At 39.7% G+C, this 20,445-nt stretch overlaps 1 protein-coding gene across 5 annotated transcripts in view; it reads left to right on the top strand.

The window, feature by feature from the left end:
* LOC139758736 (uncharacterized) overlaps positions 1-20,445 on the top strand; it is a 68,081-nt gene that overhangs the window by 36,433 nt on the left and 11,203 nt on the right. For 4 of the 5 annotated variants that reach the window (XM_071680475.1, XM_071680474.1, XM_071680473.1 and 1 more), the window contains 5 exons: positions 594-796; positions 5,432-5,546; positions 6,826-7,013; positions 13,104-13,340; positions 16,676-16,774. In XM_071680475.1, coding sequence (XP_071536576.1) covers positions 594-796; positions 5,432-5,546; positions 6,826-7,013; positions 13,104-13,340; positions 16,676-16,774 — 842 coding nt within the window. Of the gene's footprint in view, positions 1-593; positions 797-5,431; positions 5,547-6,825; positions 7,014-9,657; positions 9,898-13,103; positions 13,341-16,675; positions 16,775-20,445 lie in introns of those variants that run through there. The other variant, XR_011714911.1, reaches the window with a different exon arrangement.

Raw genomic sequence — 20,445 nt, forward strand, 5'->3', positions numbered from 1 at the left:
TTTTATGAGAAAGTGAAAATCACAAGTTGTGGATGGGATGAGTCAGAAGTCAAAGCATGCTGGCAAAAGATTTAGAGTTGGATGTTTAAACTGTATAGCTACATAGCAAAGAGAATGCACAACAAATAATTGGTGTTAGCATTAATTCCTTGACATGAAGAAAGGTAAGGGGCTGTAAAATGAATGGAAGAATCACAAAAGAATAAATTTTCTAAGTATGGTTGACATGATGTACTGTAGAATTTTGATTAACTCTGAAAAGAATAACAATGCCCATTACACTGATCAACAGAGATTTTGTCCCATGGAAAAAAGTATCTGTTTCTTATGTATTTTTGCATGCTAAATCCAAATATGTTTTGAGAATTTCTCTATCTCCCACAGTTTTTACTCTTTTCTTGTTAGTTTCATTTATTATTAAGGAGAGGAAGCATACCAGTACATGATGACACCCAAGAGAATATATCAAAACTCTTTCTCCTGTTTTTGAAAATGTAAAGCATAGGAAGTGTAAAGATATGATTTTAGTTGATTGTCCTCCTCTTGTCATTCATTTCATGTTACACATGTGTGTTTTATTGATTTTCTTTCAGGGAAACTGGGATCTCGTTTCAAGACAGGTGACCTTGTATGGTCGTTGTACAGAGGTAAATGGTGGCCATCATTTATTCAGAAAATATGCCCAGTTACCAAAAAAGCCTTGGTTTATTTCATTGGATGCAAGGAGGGGAGCGGTATTAGAGTGGACATAAAGAATATGAAAACTTTTCGATGTGGTGAGATGCCATCAGGTGTGGTAAGTTTGAATGTAATTTTCTTTTTTTGCTTTTTTTTTAGGTGGGTTTTATTGATATTATCCATACAACCTTTCAGGTACATTGACTTGACATTCATAATGACATGGAAGTCCAAAGCACCAAGCTGCCATCTGCAGTGTTGCTAAATAAGCAGATATTTCATAAACTTAACAAGCACCCATATCTATGCTGTGCACTTAGCAGCTTTCTTCATCAGCTCTCATTCCAGTCCTTCAGTATAGGCCAGTGTAGTCCATGTTGGTATTCATCACTGAAGATTGTGTAAGAGATATTCAATAAAGAATTTCTTATTTGTCTATTATCAAGGTGTTATGCCTGTAGATAACTGTTTCCAGGGTGATGAGACTATAGTAGGCAAAATGATAGGATTAGTTGATCAAAAAGAGATGCAAAATTTCAGCAGATAAGCCCTTGAGCAATTAACAATACACTAGTGACACCACATAATGAACTGAAAGAGGTGAAACAGACATCAAAGATCCTAGGAGTCATCATCGACAAGAAACTAAGATTCAGGTAGTATGCTGAGAAGATAACTCTATCTACCCAAGTAATGAAAGGTATGATGATAAGAACTTATGCTACAAGAGATGGAAAAAGATTAATGAGAAATGTTAGTATATTCATAAGAAGAGTATAATTGAGAGATGAAGTGGGAGTACTAAAATAGTTTGGACATATGATGAGAGGTTAACACAGGATGTCAGAAGTGGATGGAACAAGAAGGGGGAGACCAAACTGGAAAAAGAAGACTGAAAGTGATAAGGGTTTCAGTGCTTAGGGCCTAGGGTTTAAGTGTTTAGTGCCTCAACATGCAGGAGGGTGAAAGACATGCATAGGATAGAGTGAATTGGAGCAATGTGATATGCAGTGGATGACAAGCTGTCAATGAAGCAGCCAGGGAAAACCTCAGAAAGGTCTATAGGGCCTGATTGTGATTAGGCCCGGGCTGTTATGTCACATGACTGCTAGAAAATGGATGTGAGCAAATGAGGCCTTTTTATTCGTTTTTCGCACTACCTTGCTGACTTAAGAATGTTGAACAAATATGAAAGAAAGAAAGAGCACATATATATGTATTTTTATACTTGCTCACCATTTCCCTCATTATTTGTAGGAGCACCAGGAACAGACAAGGAAAGGCCACATTCGTTCACATCAATTCTTTGATTGTCATGCACATTGCACCAAAACCACATCCCTCTAGTCACAGCCAGGGTCCACAGACCTTTGTATAGCTTCCCCCAGCCACATACCCTGGTTAAGCCTCCTGACAGCTCATTGCCCTTTTTTTTTTTTTTTTTTTTTTTTTTTTTTTTATACTTTGTCGCTGTCTCCCGCGTTTGCGAGGTAGCGCGAGGAAACAGACGAAAGAAATGGCCCAACCCCCATACACACGTACATACACACGTCCACACACGCAAATATACATACCTACACAGCTTTCCATGGTTTACCCCAGACGCTTCACATGCCTTGATTCAATCCACTGACAGCACGTCAACCCCTGTATACCACATCGCTCCAATTCACTCTATTCCTTGCCCTCCTTTCACCCTCCTGCATGTTCAGGCCCCGATCACACAAAATCTTTTTCACTCCATCTTTCCACCTCCAATTTGGTCTCCCTCTTCTCCTCGTTCCCTCCACCTCCGACACATATATCCTCTTGGTCAATCTTTCCTCACTCATTCTCTCCATGTGCCCAAACCATTTCAAAACACCCTCTTCTGCTCTCTCAACCACGCTCTTTTTATTTCCACACATCTCTCTTACCCTTACGTTACTTACTCGATCAAACCACCTCACACCACACATTGTCCTCAAACATCTCATTTCCAGCACATCCATCCTCCTGCGCACAACTCTATCCATAGCCCACGCCTCGCAACCATACAACATTGTTGGAACCACTATTCCTTCAAACATACCCATTTTTGCTTTCCGAGATAATGTTCTCGACTTCCACACATTTTTCAAGGCTCCCAAAATTTTCGCCCCCTCCCCCACCCTATGATCCACTTCCGCTTCCATGGTTCCATCCACTGACAGATCCACTCCCAGATATCTAAAACACTTCACTTCCTCCAGTTTTTCTCCATTCAAACTCACCTCCCAATTGACTTGACCCCCAACCCTACTGTACCTAATAACCTTGCTCTTATTCACATTTACTCTTAACTTTCTTCTTCCACACACTTTACCAAACTCAGTCACCAGCTTCTGCAGTTTCTCACATGAATCAGCCACCAGCGCTGTATCATCAGCGAACAACAACTGACTCACTTCCCAAGCTCTCTCATCCCCAACAGACTTCATACTTGCCCCTCTTTCCAGGACTCTTGCATTTACCTCCCTAACAACCCCATCCATAAACAAATTAAACAACCATGGAGACATCACACACCCCTGCCGCAAACCTACATTCACTGAGAACCAATCACTTTCCTCTCTTCCTACACGTACACATGCCTTACATCCTCGATAAAAACTTTTCACTGCTTCTAACAACTTGCCTCCCACACCATATATTCTTAATACCTTCCACAGAGCATCTCTATCAACTCTATCATATGCCTTCTCCAGATCCATAAATGCTACATACAAATCCATTTGCTTTTCTAAGTATTTCTCACATACATTCTTCAAAGCAAACACCTGATCCACACATCCTCTACCACTTCTGAAACCGCACTGCTCTTCCCCAATCTGATGCTCTGTACATGCCTTCACCCTCTCAATCAATACCCTCCCATATAGTTTACCAGGAATACTCAACAAACTTATACCTCTGTAATTTGAGCACTCACTCTTATCCCCTTTGCCTTTGTACAATGGCACTATGCACGCATTCCGCCAATCCTCAGGCACCTCACCATGAGTCATACATACATTAAATAATGCCCTTTGAATACCACAATCTTCCAGTTCCCTTTATCACAAAAACACACCTTTCACTCTTCTGCATGTTCAAGCCCCACTCAAAATATTTTTCACTCGAATGTTACATCTCCAGTTTGGTCTCCGCCTCCTCCTTGTTGTCTCCACTTCTGACACATATATCCTCCTTGTGAGTGTATATATATATAAATGTACATACATACATATGTATATACATGTAGATACATGCACACTTCCCAACTTACCCACCTACTCCCCGGCCAAAGGAACCCATTTGAATGTTCTGTGGTGTCCCTACCATGCTTAGGAAGCTGGCCACATCCACATAACAGGACCACAGGACATATAGTATAGTAATGCTGTGTATTTGTCTATGCTGGGGGTATGGGACTTGAACGTTTAGTTTTTTTTTTTGTTTTTTTTTTCTTTTTCTTTTACTAAGGTGGGAAAGGCATTTAAATGAAGAATAAAATTCATGTTAAGGCACTAATGATATGGACTTGTTCCTTCAGGGGAAAACAGATTGTCACTAACCCTTAAAGAAAGACATGCAGTAGTTGTTGGAGAAAAACATTATGTAGAGTTTCAGTCACGGTGTATCTCTACTTTATATTATTTTACTAAAGAATTCTATTCATTTGTTTAGCTTGTACTGAGAAATCAATAGCTGGAAAGTGATAAGAAAGGTACTCCAGTACATGAGATAATCCAGGTTCATAGGAACAGTGTATGCTGTAATGTTTGTTCAATTGCCGAGTGGTGCTGAATTTAAACTAGCCAGTGGTTGTTAAATACAAAAGGTATGGCATTTACATGACTACCTTGAACATCAGCTTTTCCACTACTGTCCCTACTAAACTGTACTCCCAAATGTTTAAATTCATTCACATCTTCCAGTTCTTCATGGTGCAAACTGATCCTACAGTCTCAAACTCCTTCCTGTTGATGACAGTTTTGCATCCTGATCCAACACAGATTATTATTAAACCAGTCCATTCTCTCCAACTCTTCATCTGATTTAGCGAACAGTATCGCATTACCTGCATACAACAACTGAAGCAACTTCTGATCTGTCTCTCTGTGGCTATCACACAACATTCATCCAACCTCACTGTTATGTCATGCAGTGCTTCATTCATATTCATAAAAACATTAGATAGCCATGGTGAAGCTACAACAGGGATACATCTTTCTTCCCAGTACCGAGGAATAACATAGTTTGTTATATTTTTTCAGTTCTGAGTCATTTTTCCTGTGAGATTCTCATTTACTTTTCATCTGTTGATACATGTAATCCTTTTAACACTTCTCTTCAGAGCTTTATATTCAACACACTTTGCCCTCAGTTTTCTGACAGATTCACCTTCCAATTTTTTTCTTACCACCAGTTTTCTTAAATCATCATTCCGCCATGCTACCTACACCTCTCTTTCCACAATCTGCACATGCCATGTCACATATCTCCTTAATGGCCTCCAGTAATCCAGCCTTAAAACTGCCTACACATCACATCAACCATATATAGCAATGTTTTGGGCTCTCTCAGCTTTTCGACTAACCACTGGAAGTAAAGTTTCACTCTTTCACCTTTTTTAAGACTAACCTACATATTAGTACCATACCATTTGGGAGACCTCTTCCCAACCTTCTTCTGTATCACACATCACATATAAAACACATGCTTTCAAGACAATAACCAATTTTTCCTGCAGAATCAGAGTGAGAATGGTTTTACTGAAGCTCTTCAGCTGACTGAATCGTACTGTCAGTTGCGGGATCATGGAAAAAGTATTTCAGTACAAGAATTCTTCAGCATGCCACCTGAAGGTATTTGTTTTTGTAATGTACACATTTTGATCTATAAAGAATATTTATCCACAGCATAGATATTTGCTATCAGTAATGAGTTTATGATACTTAAAGCAGCCACAGCTACTTTAGCACTAGACGTTGCAGAGTTTTCTCACTTCTTAGAAATCCCAACAGTAGTCAGTTTGACTTGTAATTATCTGGCTTGTTGGTCTAATTCATCATACATGACTTAATGTGGCTCCAACTTGGGCTGCAATTGACATGACTGTCAATGGGACTTTTAGTTATTACCTCAAATATCTCGATTACATGAATAGATGCAATAGAAAATAACTCCCTGCATATCAAAAATTAGAATTTATTGAAAGACAGCATCTGTAACTTGATAGCAAAATTCCAGTAGAGGTGCGCAAATAGAAATTGATACCATTCATAATGATTGAGACTTCTAGTGTTAAGAAACTGGCACAGTCTTAGCCCTTTAAGTGCTGGTCATATCTTCTATGGGTTTTCTGATTCTGTGTAGTACCCAGCTTTCATAGGCTTAACCTTTGTACTTTTAGCCCCCATTCATTGGATGACTTGCAGAAAGTTGCTCATGGTCTCAATAGAAAAAAGTCAGATTTTCTGTAAACCATTAGCAAATGAAAGAAATACATGTAAAAGTAAAGGATATGTGCAACAGAAATTGAGCCAGCATTACTTGCATGGCCATAGTATACTGTAGTGTTAAAGTTGACTTGCAAGCCTCTGGTGTAGAGTGGTAGAAGGAGCAAAATGGGGTTGGAGGAAGAGCAGGATTAACAAGTATGCAGTATGTGATGCAGCAGAAAATAGCATTATTGTTAAGTAAGGCAACTAAAAGGGGAGGGAGTTGGGGTGCTAGAAATCCTCCCCTCCCCATTTTAAGTTTTCCAAAAGAAGGAACATGTGGGGATATTCCCTCTAAGGATCAGTCCTCTGTTCTTAATGCTACCTCGCTAATGCGGGAAATGGCGAAAGTGTATGAAAAAAAAAGAGAAGTAATGTATGTGCTGATTATTGTGCACTAGCCCTGCTTCATGACAAAATATCATTTTAGGTACTTGTAGGTAAGTAGGAAGATAGTTACTCTTTCTCTCTTTTTTTCTCTCCTTTTTCCCTCTCTAACTCTCCTGTTAAAATTTTTTTATGCAGAATGTACCTTAGTACCCTAGAAATTGTTATTTGTATTTCACCTTTTAGAGAATATTGGAAATTGTTTCACCCCTTAGAGCTGTATTTCTTTTTTGTTAGTTTCCTATTTATTTCTCAGAACAAGATGCCTTAATCATCGTGACCTTGACTCCTAAGGAAGATCCAGCCATAAGTAATCAGAGCATGAAAAGAAAATTAGATGAAGATATGAATGAGGAAAGGACACCAGAATCACAAAGGAATTGGTACTGTGAACCAGTGAGGGCAAGTGGTTATAGAGAGTCAAGTCCCAATTCTACTGAAGAGGTAAAGTCTTAAGACAAAATCAACATAATTATGAATGGGCTAAGAGATCAGTGCTCAGAGTTATTGATTGATTTCATAATATTACCATTCCTTTCCATTTCACAAAATACACTATTTATTTTTTTTTTCATCTTTGTTCATCCACCCAATGATAGCAGCCATAAAGATTTGCTAGGATGTAGAAACATCAGGCTTTAGAAACATTTTTCACAAGAATGATTGAAAATGTTCAATGATGATCAGAATAAACTGAAATAAATTCCTAAAACACATGATAGAGATTGGATATGTACAAATGAAGCTGTTGCTATTTGTTGCTGATGCTACTTTGGTAAAGCAGAAAAGGTAGTTAGGCATTAAAAGAAATACACACTCATGTTATTTTTTGAAACATTCTGGAAATGGCACGTTTTAATTTGTAAATTTAGGTAGTGCATGTAGTTCACTTCCATGTGTTGCATTAATGCATTTTTCATGACAAAGTCTAGTTTATGCAGAATAGATAAGAAGAATGGAAATGAAAATAAGTTAATTATCAATATTTATGTAGATAGAACATCAAGTAGGTTCATAATAATGTAATACCAAGTCTCATTCATATACAGAAGTCAGTAATAAAAGGTTTTCTTTTCCAGAGTATTTAGATGATTCCAAGAGACTACATACTGAGCTGATGAGACAATAGATGTCCTTTAATACAGTCTCAGTTTAATGTAGGGTATGGATTTCTGAAAATTGCCAGTCTATGCGAAACTTTAAACAAGGCTAACTTTACCATAGATTTAATGTCATAAGGGTGGAATACATTCCTAGGGAATATTTCTGGACAGTTTTCCATTTACTGTTCTTTATGTTATATAACCCTTTCATTGCTTTGGATGTTAATCCATTGTTATATATCTGGATGCCATGAACATCAATCTACACATATACTCTCCTGCCACAAGTTGAATTCTGCCCACATTGTAGGTAGAGGTAGTTGGTAGGAACAATGAGAAGCTTCTGAAAACTGCCATAGATGGCAAATCATATAAAGAATACATCACTGAAGTGTCGTGGAGGCCTAAGTAAGCCACTGGTGACCATGGTGGCCTGTTGTACACCTTTTCTTGGGACTTACCAAGTCTGTAGTCCCCAGTGCAAACTGGGGCACCCACTGCCACACCCTCACCCCTGCAACCACACCACTCTTACCTAGGATTAGCCATTCCAGTATATGATGCTGCACATACTTAGCTCTTTATGCATAAAAGAAAAGCAGTGGTTTTTGATAGTTTCCATTTATCTGTATCTCTGACAATCATTCCCTCATGGAACTCCCTCAAGGGGATTCCATGGCAAAAGAATCTCCAGTGCTGCTTAATAGCTTTTAGTACCTCACACCTAACAGGCTACTGGCAGAGGGTGATTTTAGCAGTGTTTTCAGAAGCTACTCATTGTTCCTACCAACTACCTCTACCTAATGTGTCTACCTAATGTTCCAACCTAATGTTTGATAGTTTTTGACACCTAATCATTAAATGAAAAGAATATGAAATGTAAGTTTATGTAACTTGCAAGCCAGTCTGAAAGATAATTTCCTGAACTATGGATGGTTGTCTTAATTCTTAACAAAATTATTTGGCTTTAATTTTTTGTGCACGTTTTCACAAATAAAGAAAAAGATTTTGCTGTTTTTTGCACTGGTAGAGGGGTGCTGAAAAAATCAGTTACACACTGAAAGAGCTAAATACAGATGGGCTGTGATGTGGTGTGGGATAGGTTCCAAGAAGGTTCTTGATAAGTCAACTCGATATATCATAATATTAGTTTCCATGTAAACATGGGTTCAGGACCTAAGGCTGAAATGCACGAAATGCATCCATCCCTCACTGTATGTGATTTTGCTATTCTGTGAGGAAGCTACTTCTACCGGTTCCTCCCATGCAGTCAGAATTTGCTGCTATGTGGGTTTATGCAGTAGAAACTGCACCAAAACTAAAGTTTTCTCTGTATATTTATTGCTTCGCTATATGCAGTTTCTCTGTGCAAGGTTTTTGCAAAACATAATTCTGCATAAAGCACGGGATGGGTTTTTAGAAAATCAAAACTTTATGTAAACAAAGAAATTAATGTACCAAACAGTACTCAAGATGTTATTTTTAACTATGGAAATAATGTTCATTACATACTGAAGCTGTGCTGTTGACATGAACTCATTGGACTGAATCAGGGCATTTGAAGCATCTAGGTAAACCATGGAAAGATCTATGGGGCCTGGTTGTAGATAGGGAGCTGTGGTTTTGGTGCATCACACATGAACCTGAAGAATGGACTTCAGCAGATGTAGCCTTTTTTCTTTTCTTGGCGCTACCATGCTAATGCAGGAAATGGTGATCAAGTATGAAAAAGAACACACTGAAAATAGTAAACAGCTCTCTACTATTACCCCCACATTTCCACCCAGATTTTCAGGGCTTGCTCCACTTTCTCTTAAGCCTGAGGTGCATTTTTGTAATAGAAGGAGTTGTCTAATCAAAGGCTTTCCCTTTTGCCTCACTTTTCAGCTTGATGCAGATAGTGCTCTCATTAACCCCATTAAGTCAGCAACGGCAAATGTGCCAGTGATACTTAATTTATCCAGCATTTTCACATTTTCCTCCAGTTTTAGGTCTTTCGTTTCATCTTGCTGTGTGCGCTTAGGCATAGTGGTGACTGATACATGTGGACACAAGTGTAGAATTATAGAAGTAGCAAATGATACACCTTTACACTGTGGATGCTGACAAAGATCTGATGTGGTGGGAAGTGTGCTAGTGCATTATTGCTTGATTGAACTGCATGACCAGCTGGGCCCATTGTTGAATGGCAGTGGCATGTGATATGTCAGCATAATGGGAGTAATGTAAGTACATCACAATCTGTCTTTACATTAAAGTATAAGATAAATGATATATGACATGATATTTAAGGTAGTTGAGTAGTCTGCTTATTGAGGTTGCTAGGTAAGGAAAAGTTGTAGGATTGTCTCCCTCTTCATGTGAATTTTCGTATTCTTACCTTACCTTTTTCTTTTTAATCACATAAAATGAACATTTAATGTCTCTTTAACAGTTGCTTTATTTTTTGTTACTCAGTATCTTTTTTTAGCAGCCATATAACTGCACTGCTTTTCTTTCTGTGATCTTTGTTAGTGAAAATGGCCATCATCCTTCCATTACTACAGGTGCCTTATACAAACATTTTGTTATTAACCTTTCAGTCACTCTTGCCATAGCAGTGAAAAGTTTTTATCGAGGATGTAAGGCATGTGTACGTGTAGGAAGAGCGGAAAGTGATTGGTTCTCAGTGAATGTAGGTTTGCAGCAGGGGTGTGTGATGTCTCCATGGTTGTTTAATTTGTTTATGGATGGGGTTGTTAGGGAGGTGAATGCAAGAGTTTTGGAAAGAGGGGCAAGTATGAAGTCTGTTGTGGATGAGAGAGCTTGGGAAGTGAGTCAGTTGTTGTTCGCTGATGATACAACGCTGGTGGCTGATTCATGTGAGAAACTGCAGAAGCTGGTGCCTGAGTTTGGTAAAGTGTGTGAGAGAAGAAAATTAAGAGTAAATGTGAATAAGAGCAAGGTTATTAGGTACAGTAGGGATGAGGGTCAAGTCAATTGGGAGGTAAGTTTGAATGAAGAAAAACTGGAGGAAGTAAAGTGTTTTAGATATCTAGGAGCGGATGGAACCATGGAAGCGGAAGTGAATCATAGGGTGGGGGAGGGGGCGAAAATCCTGGGAGCCTTGAAGAATGTGTGGAAGTCGAGAATATTATCTCGGAAAGCAAAAATGGGTATGTTTGAAGGAATAGTGGTTCCAACAATGTTATATGGTTGCGAGGCATGGGCTATGGATAGAGTTGTGCCTAGGAGGGTGGATGTGCTGGAAATGAGATGTTTGAGGACAATGTGTGGTGTGAGGTGGTTTGATCGAGTAAGTAATGTAAGGGTAAGAGAGATGTGTGGAAATAAAAAGAGCGTGGTTGAGAGAGCAGAAGAGGGTGTTTTGAAATGGTTTGGGCACATGGAGAGAATGAGTGAGGAAAGATTGACCAAGAGGATATATGTGTCGGAGGTGGAGGGAACAAGGAGAAGTGGGAGACCAAATTGGAGGTGGAAAGATGGAGTGAAAAAGATTTTGTGTGATCGGGGCCTGAACATGCAGGAGGGTGAAAGGCGGGCAAGGAATAGAGTGAATTGGATCGATGTGGTATACCGGGGTTGACATGCTGTCAGTGGATTGAATCGGGGCATGTGAAGCGTCTGGGGTAAACCATGGAAAGTTGTGTGGGGCGTGGATGTGGAAAGGGAGTTGTGGTTTCGGGCATTATTGCATGACAGCTAGAGACTGAGTGTGAACGAATGGGGCCTTTGTTGTCTTTTCTTAGCACTACCTTGCACACATGAGGGGGGGAGGGGGATGGTATTCCATGTGTGGCGAGGTGGCGATGGGAATGAATAAAGGCAGACAGTGTGAATTGTGTGCATGGTGGCTGATTCAGGTGAGAAACTGCAGAAGCTGGTGACTGAGTTTAGTAAAGTGTGTGAAAAAAGAAAGCTGAAAGTAAATGTGAATAAGAGCAAGGTTATTAAGTATATTAGGGTTGAGGGACAAAGCAATTGGGAGGCAAGTTTGAATGGAGAAAAACTGGAGGAAGTGAAGTGTTATAGATATCTGAGAGTGGATTTAACAGCGGATGGAACCATGGAAGCGGAAGTGAGTCACAGGGTAAGGGAGGGGTCGAAGGTTCTGGGAGCATTGAAGAATGTGTGGAAGGCGAGAACATTATCTCAGAAAGCAAAAATGGGTATGTTTGAAGGAATGGTGGTTCCAACAATGTTATATGGTTGTGAGGCGTGGGCTATAGATAGGGTTGTGCAGAGGAGGATGGATGTGTTGGAAATGAAATGTTTGAGGACAGTATGTGGTGTGAGGTGGTTTGATTGAGTAAGGAATGAAAGGGTAAGAGAGATGTGTGGTAATAAAAAGAGTGTGATTGAGAGAACAGAAGAGGGTGTTTTGAAATGGTTTGGTCACATGGAGAGAACGAGTAAGGAAAGATTGACAAAGAGGATATATGTGTCAGAGGTGGAGAGAACAAGGAGAAGTGGGTGACAAAATTGGAGGTGGAAGGATGGAGTGAAAAAGATTTTGAGTGATCGGGGTCTGAACATGCAGGAGGGTGAAAGGCGTGCAAGGTATAGAGTGAATTGGAATGATGTGGTATACCGGGGTCGACGTGCTGTCAGTGGATTGAACCAGGGCATGTGAAGCGTCTGGGGTAAACCATGGAAAGTTTTGTGGGGCCTGGATGTGGAAAGGGAGCTGTGGTTTCGGTGCATTATACATGACAGCTAGAGACTGAGTGTGAACAAATGTGGCCTTTGTTGTCTCTTCCTAGCGCTACCTCGTGTGCATGCGGAGGGAGGGGGGGTAGTCATTTCATATGTGGCGGGGTGGTGATGGGAGTGAATAAAGGCAGCAAGTATGAATTATGTACATTTGTATATATGTATATGTCTGTGTATGATTATATATGTATACATTGAAATGTATAGGTATGTATATGTGCGTGTGTGGACGTGTATGTATATACATGTGTATGTGGGTGGGTTGGGCCATTCTTTCATCTGTTTCCTTGCGCTACCTCGCTAATGCGGGAGACAGCGACCAAGTGTAATAAATGAAAAAGAATAAAAATATATATATATGGTGCCTAGGTAACCTCTGCACCCAATATATACAAATTGATATTTGCTGCCTCAGGTCAAAAGCTAAATCTGGGTAGACATATAGGAGGGAGGCATATGGATACTGAATGCCTTCGCATATCATATGTCCATTTACCCTGCAGGCATAAGAAAGGAAGGTATTACACAGTTTATGTTAAGCAACTATAGTAACCCATCTTATATACTCTCTTACCAAATTAGTTTATTCATGACAATGACTAAGATAAAAGCGTTCATTGGAATAATGTTAATCTTTTCCAGTAAAAACTGGAGGTGTACAACTTTTTTGAAGTTTTTATTTTGAGGTTGACTTTGTTCAAATTGATATATTTTACAGTTGATGCTGTCTGCAAGGGATAGGATGAAGATTCAAAGTGCCATGAAAGCAAGAAGAAAAGAAAATGAAAAATTGCTTCGATTTATGAAATCTGCATCATGTATGGACCATTTATGGCAAATATTCAATGGAGAGAAGTCATGTGAACGGCATAAAATGTATCAAGATGAGGTCACAAGACGAACACTTCTATGGTCTGGGATTGGACCTTTTCAGTTGGATCAAGATGATGATCAGGTTATGTCACTTGTGATTATACCGATCTTTCTCATTTGTGCTGTTGATTTGTTTGTTTTAAATGTGATGTCTATACCAGATATAAAAGGCACCCTTTGATGTGCGAGATTGATAATCTTCCTTATTATAGAAAACCCATAGGTATAGTTAGATTTATGTAGACATTGATACTGCTGTACTGATTTAAGATAGAAATAGTTCAGATTCCTGACATATGTATATGATGATGCAGAACTTATTGAACAAGAATTACTTGTCTGTGCCTGAGAGAAACTTGGGAGTTCACGTTATTTCTAAACCGTTGCCAGGGCCTCACAGTGGGAGAACAGTAAAGCAGAAAAGTTTTTTTATGCAAATCTTAGAGTAGCATTTAAGCATACTGATAAGGAAATATTCATCAAGCTGTTTACATCGTACATTAGGCCAAAATATGAAAATGTTTCTCAAGTTTGGTCACTGCTCTTAAGAAGCACAATAGAACAAATAGAGAAGATGCAAAGGGGAGCATCAAAGTTGGTATCATAATTTGGAGACTGGACAGCAGAGAAAGGCTAGAGGCCTTAGATTTGCATACCATGGAAGAGGGAAGAGTGAGGGGTGGCCAAGTCACACCTTTTAAGATTTTAAACCAGCAAGATAATGTACACTGTAAACAGTTACTTGAAAGATTCTTTAATGAAGAAAGAAGCTTATTTAAAAGATGTAAAGAAGTATGTTTATGAGCAGTGAATCAGTGGAATAAACTGAGTAATGTGGTAGTGAATGAGGACAGCATTCAAAATTTTTAAAGGTTTAATGGTAATTGAGAAAGTTCAAGAAATGGAGCTCTATGAATGTATAATCTATCTACCTCTATCCGTCTTTGTCTCTGATGCCCATAGAATTCCCTGTCATTACAGTACAAACAGTTGATTATACACACCAGAGCCTGTGGATTTTGTGGATGCATTATCAACGATAAATGAAAACGAAAAATTGGTGATATAATCTAGATGTAAAAGGATATCCAATTGTTGTTACTTTTGTTTTAGAGTCTTGTATCCAGGAAGTATTCAGGCAGGCAAAGAAACTTAAAGGCTTGAATTTAGTAGGGATATTCAACAAATCTGTTAGACCAAGGGAAGAGAAGAAAAAATACATAGACTGCTGTTAGTCAGCAAAACACAGGAGACATCAAATGAAGTATGTGGACAGAACACCCCCACCAGTACTGCAGACAGGTCAGGAATGTTAGATTATGGAAATATTAGTCTGACAATGAATTATACAAAGGCTACTAGATTAGTAGTAAATGGTAAGTAGCTGGAATTTCAGGATTGTATTAGGGGAAATGCACTTGGTAATGATGGAGTATTTTGGAAACAAAGCTCACTGAAGAGATATCACCTGTTCTGCCTTGAGTGCATGATGGTTAAGAGGGAAAGAGAACATAAATGTAGGTAATGATTGGCCCTCATTATAAATGATAGCCATAAGTTTCAAGAAATAGTGGACAATGTACCTTTCAGACAATATATAATGGGAAGTGTAACTGTAGGAAAGAAATGCATCCTCCAAAGAACAAATATATGAGCTTCAGGACTGTGTGTGTAAGAGGGAGAGAGGGTTCCACGAGTGTAGAACTTTCTCCCCAAAACATACAAATAGGAAATTACTGATGATAGGAATTTCAATCATAAAGAGAGAGACTGGAGGTACTTGAACTCTCATGGTGACGGGGATTCATAGGGACAAGTTTTTAGAGTGCACACAGGAAAATTTCTCTGCCAAAATTCATTAAACACACTGGGAAGAGAGGGACTGAGACACTATCATTGCTAGACCTTTTCCTCATTCATACTCGCATGAATATCAAGAATATTTTGTATGATTCATCACTCAGAAAGTGATCTTGTAATGCTTAAGTTTGACTGTATGGTAAACGAGGAAGTTAAAAGAGCAGAAGTGAAATGATATGTTCATGAAAATCATACAAATCTCATCAATATCTATGGTAACAATGATTGGAAAATGGAGTTCAGTAGGCAGGAGGCAGAGCATTGTGTTGAAAGGCTCTGCAAAATTTACAGTGAAGGAGTTAGGAACATGGATACCTCTTATCCTCAGATACAGAGGAGAGGGAAAGTTAGAAAAGAGGGAAGAGTTGTTTGATAAATTGTTTGATAAAAGATATCAGAAGGCAAGGGAGCTTTGAAAAATGCAGAGAAGGTATACGTGGCACTTCAGCCAGCCGGCATTTGCAAGGTATAAGAGAGCAAGGAATGAATATAGCAGGATAAGAAAGGAGGACCAAAGAAAGTTTGCAAAGAATATTGTCAAAAAGCCTTTAGAAAATTCAAGACTTTTCCATAAATTCATAAGGAGTGAATTGTCAGTTAAAGAGCAGCTAAGGAAGGGATTTAGAGGGAAGAATTGTGGAAGATAATGTGAGGATCTCTAAGGAACTGAATAACTAGGTCAAAAGTGTTATCATAGTGGAAGACACTAGAGCCCCAACTCTAGTGAGATGGGTTGAATAGGAGATTTAAGAAAACATTGTGGTATTGTATCTAGGAAAGGCATTTACAGAATACTAAAGGGTCTTGACAGAGTAGTCTCCAAATGGGTGGTCACCAATGTTGTGCTGCAGGGTTCTGTTTAGACCTCTACTCTTCCTGATCTTTGTGAATGACTTGCCAGAAGGTATAGACTCCTATGTGATTATATTTGCAGGTGATGCAAAGGTCATGAGGGAAATGAAAAATGAGGAGGATTGTGTCAACATATGAGGATACCTAAAGAGACTCAAAAGTTGGTCTAATACATGGTTGTTAAAACTCAACCTTAGCAAATGTAAAGTAATGAAGACAGGACAAACTGAAAGAAGGCCTCATTTTGATTATTGTTTAGCTGGAAATATTCTTTAGAATTCTGTGTGAGTTGGATCTGGGAGTTCACTTCATCCCTGACTTGTAGCCAGACTCCCAGATTAAGAGAATAGTTAAGGGATAAGGCTGAGGGAGAGGTCAAAAGAGAAGTGAGTGGAGAGAATGTGCTGGTGAATTTACACAGATATTTTGTGAGTGAGGTGTTTTGACAGTTTCTTGTGTAAAGCAGTTTGGTTTGAGTCTAGTGTATGTATACTGGCTTTTGTAATAGTAGATGTCTTGAAGAATTTTTTAGCAGTAGTTAAGAATCATGTAACACTAAAGTATTATAGACAGCTCCATTAGCCTTTGAACTTAGAATATGTTGCATAAAAATGTTAAATACAAATTTTCGTGATAATTCATGAAACTATTATTGCTGCATAATGGTGTCAGTATTTTTAAACTCATTTTTTGTTTGTATTACAGATCTTGTCAGTGATAGATTTTCTCAGCACTGAACTGAGCAGAAAGAGACCCCATTTTCGTTTGGCTCATGATTATATTTTCCGAGTGTGGATGCCAGAGGTACATTGCATGATATCTTTTGTATATTTCCTTTTTCTTCATTCATTATTGTTCTCCAAGTTCAGGTTGTCCAACATGGTTTAAGAAAATCTGTGATCTCCATGAATTGGAAACCTTCAGCTTCCTACCTTTGTATTATCCCTGGAGTAGGGGAGAAGGAATATTCATATATTTCTTTCATGTTGAAGATGACAACTAAAAGGGGAGGAGGCAAGGAGCTGGAAACCCTCCTCCTCTTTATTATTTTCCAAAGGAAGAAACATAGGAAGGAGCCAAGCAAGGATTTTTATTCTAAGGCTCAGTCATCTGTTCTTGTTGCTACCTTGTTAAAGAAGGAAATAGCAAAAGAGTGAGAAAAATATGGTTATTTATGTTTACAGTATATAGGTGATACCAAACTGCCTGCATAAGGTTGCACTGCAAATGAAGTCACAATTAATGAGGCTATATCATAAGAAATACTCTTTCATCAAAGAGCTTTATGATTTAAAGGAGTCAGTTATTTCCCCACCACTGGAAGAAACATATCGTTGGTGCTGCATGACCCTCTGGAAATGGGTTCTAGGGCACTTATAAATGACTAACTGAATAAAATGATTAATGAATATACCATTCTATGAAAAGATCTGTGGGGCCTGGATGTGGTTAGGGAGTAGTGGTTTTGGTGCAATACACATGACAGCTAGAGACTGTGTGTGACTGAAGTGGCCTATTTTTCTGTCTTCCTGGCGCTACCTCGCTGATGCAGAGGGTAGTGATGCTGTTTCCTGTGGAGCAGGGTGGTGCCAGGAATGGATGAAGGCAAGCGAGAAAAACTGGAGAAAGTAAAGTGTTTTAGATATCTGGGAGTGGATCTGGCAGCGGATGGAACCATGGAAGCGGAAGTGGATCATAGGGTGGGGGAGGGGGCGAAAATCCTGGGAGCCTTGAAGAATGTGTGGAAGTTGAGAACATTATCTCGGAAAGCAAAAATGGGTATGTTTGAAGGAATAGTGGTTCCAACAATGTTGTATGGTTGCGAGGCGTGGGCTATGGATAGAGTTGTGCGCAGGAGGGTGGATGTGCTGGAAATGAGATGTTTGAGGACAATGTGTGGTGTGAGGTGGTTTGATCGAGTAAGTAAAGTAAGGGTAAGAGAGATGTGTGGAAATAAAAAGAGCATGGTTGAGATAGCAGAAGAGGGTGTTTTGAAATGGTTTGGGCACATGGAGAGAATGAGTGAGGAAAGATTGACCAAGAGGATATATGTGTCGGAGGTGGAGGGAACGAGGAGAAGTGGGAGACCAAATTGGAGGTGGAAAGATGGAGTGAAAAAGATTTTGTGTGATTGGGGCCTGAACATGCAGGAGGGTGAAAGGAGGGCAAGGAATAGAGTGAATTGGATCAATGTGGTATACCGGGGTTGACGTGCTGTCAGTGGATTGAATCAGGGCATGTGAAGCGTCTGGGGTAAACCATGGAAAGCTGTGTAGGTATGTATATTTGCATGTGTGGACGGGTATGTATATACATGTGTATGGGGGTGGGTTGGGCCATTTCTTTCGTCTGTTTCCTTGCACTACCTCGCAAACGCGGGAGACAGCGACAAAGCAAAAAAAAAAGGTGAAAAAAAGAGCAAATGAGAGTTGGGGTGAGAGAGTATCATTAAATTTTAGGGAGAATAAAAAGATGTTCTGGAAGGAGGTAAATAAAGTGCGTAAGACAAGGGAGCAAATGGGACCTTCAGTGAAGGGCGCAAATGGGGAGGTGATAACAAGTAGTGGTGATGTGAGAGGGAGATGGAGTGAGTATTTTGAAGGTTTGTTGAATGTGTTTGATGATAGAGTGGCAGATATAGGGTGTTTTGGTCAAGGTGGTGTGCAAAGTGAGAGGGTTAGGGAAAATGATTTGGTAAACAGAGAAGAGGTAGTAAAAGCTTTGCGGAAGATGAAAGCCGGCAAGGCAGCAGGTTTGGATGGTATTGCAGTGGAATTTATTAAAAAAGGGGGTGACTGTATTGTTGACTGGTTGGTAAGGTTATTTAATGTATGTATGACTCATGGTGAGGTGCCTAAGGATTGGCGGAATGCGTGCATAGTGCCATTGTACAAAGGCAAAGGGGATAAGAGTGAGTGCTCAAATTACAGAGGTATAAGTTTGTTGAGTATTCCTGGTAAATTATATGGCAGGATATTGATTGAGAGGGTGAAGGCATGTACAGAGCATCAGATTGGGGAAGAGCAGTGTGGTTTCAGAAGTGGTAGAGGATGTGTGGATCAGGTGTTTGCTTTGAAGAATGTATGTGAGAAATACTTAGAAAAGCAAATGGATTTGTATGTAGCATTTATGGATCTGGAGAAGGCATATGATAGAGTTGATAGAGATGCTCTGTGGAAGGTATTAAGAATATATGGTGTGGGAGGCAAGTTGTTAGAAGCAGTGAAAAGTTTTTATCGAGGATGTAAGGCATGTGTACGTGTAGGAAGAGAGGAAAGTGATTGGTTCTCAGTGAATGTAGGTTTGCGGCAGGGGTGTGTGATGTCTCCATGGTTGTTTAATTTGTTTATGGATGGGGTGGTTAGGGAGGTGAATGCAAGAGTTTTGGAAAGAGGGGCAAGTATGAAGTCTGTTAGGGATGAGAGAGCTTGGGAAGTGAGTCAGTTGTTGTTCGCTGATGATACAGCGCTGGTGGCTGATTCATGTGAGAAACTGCAGAAGCTGGTGACTGAGTTTGGTAAAGTGTGTGAAAGAAGAAAGTTAAGAGTAAATGTGAATAAGAGCAAGGTTATTAGGTACAGTAGGGTTGAGGGTCAAGTCAATTGGGAGGTGAGTTTGAATGGAGAAAAACTGGAGGAAGTGAAGTGTTTTAGATATCTGGGAGTGGATCTGGCAGCGGATGGAACCATGGAAGCGGAAGTGGATCATAGGGTGGGGGAGGGGGCGAAAATTCTGGGAGCCTTGAAGAATGTGTGGAAGTCGAGAACATTATCTCGGAAAGCAAAAATGGGTATGTTTGAAGGAATAGTGGTTCCAGCAATGTTGTATGGTTGCGAGGCGTGGACTATGGATAGAGTTGTGCGCAGGAGGATAGATGTGCTGGAAATGAGATGTTTGAGGACAATGTGTGGTGTGAGGTGGTTTGATCGAGTAAGTAACGTAAGGGTAAGAGAGATGTGTGGAAATAAAAAGAGCATGGTTGAGAAAGCAGAAGAGGGTGTTTTGAAATGGTTCGGGCACATGGAGAGAATGAGTGAGGAAAGATTGACCAAGAGAATATATGTGTTGGAGGTGGAGGGAACGAGGAGAAGAGGGAGACCAAATTGGAGGTGGAAAGATGGAGTGAAAAAGATTTTGTGTGATCGGGGCCTGAACATGCAGGAGGGTGAAAGGAGGGCAAGGAATAGAGTGAATTGGAGCGATGTGGTATACCGGGGTTGACGTGCTGTCAGTGGATTGAATCAGGGCATGTGAAGCGTCTGGGGTAAACCATGGAAAGCTGTGTAGGTATGTGTATTTGCGTGTGGGGACGTATGTATATACATGAGTATGGGGGTGGGTTGGGCCATTTCTTTTGTCTGTTTCCTTGCGCTACCTCGCAAACGCGGGAGACAGCGACAAAGCAAAAAAATATATATATATATATATATATATATATATATATATATATGTGTGTGTGTGTGTGTGTATGGTTG

The sequence above is a fragment of the Panulirus ornatus genome, chromosome 31 (genome assembly GCF_036320965.1).
Source record: "Panulirus ornatus isolate Po-2019 chromosome 31, ASM3632096v1, whole genome shotgun sequence".
NCBI lineage: Eukaryota > Metazoa > Arthropoda > Malacostraca > Decapoda > Palinuridae > Panulirus > Panulirus ornatus.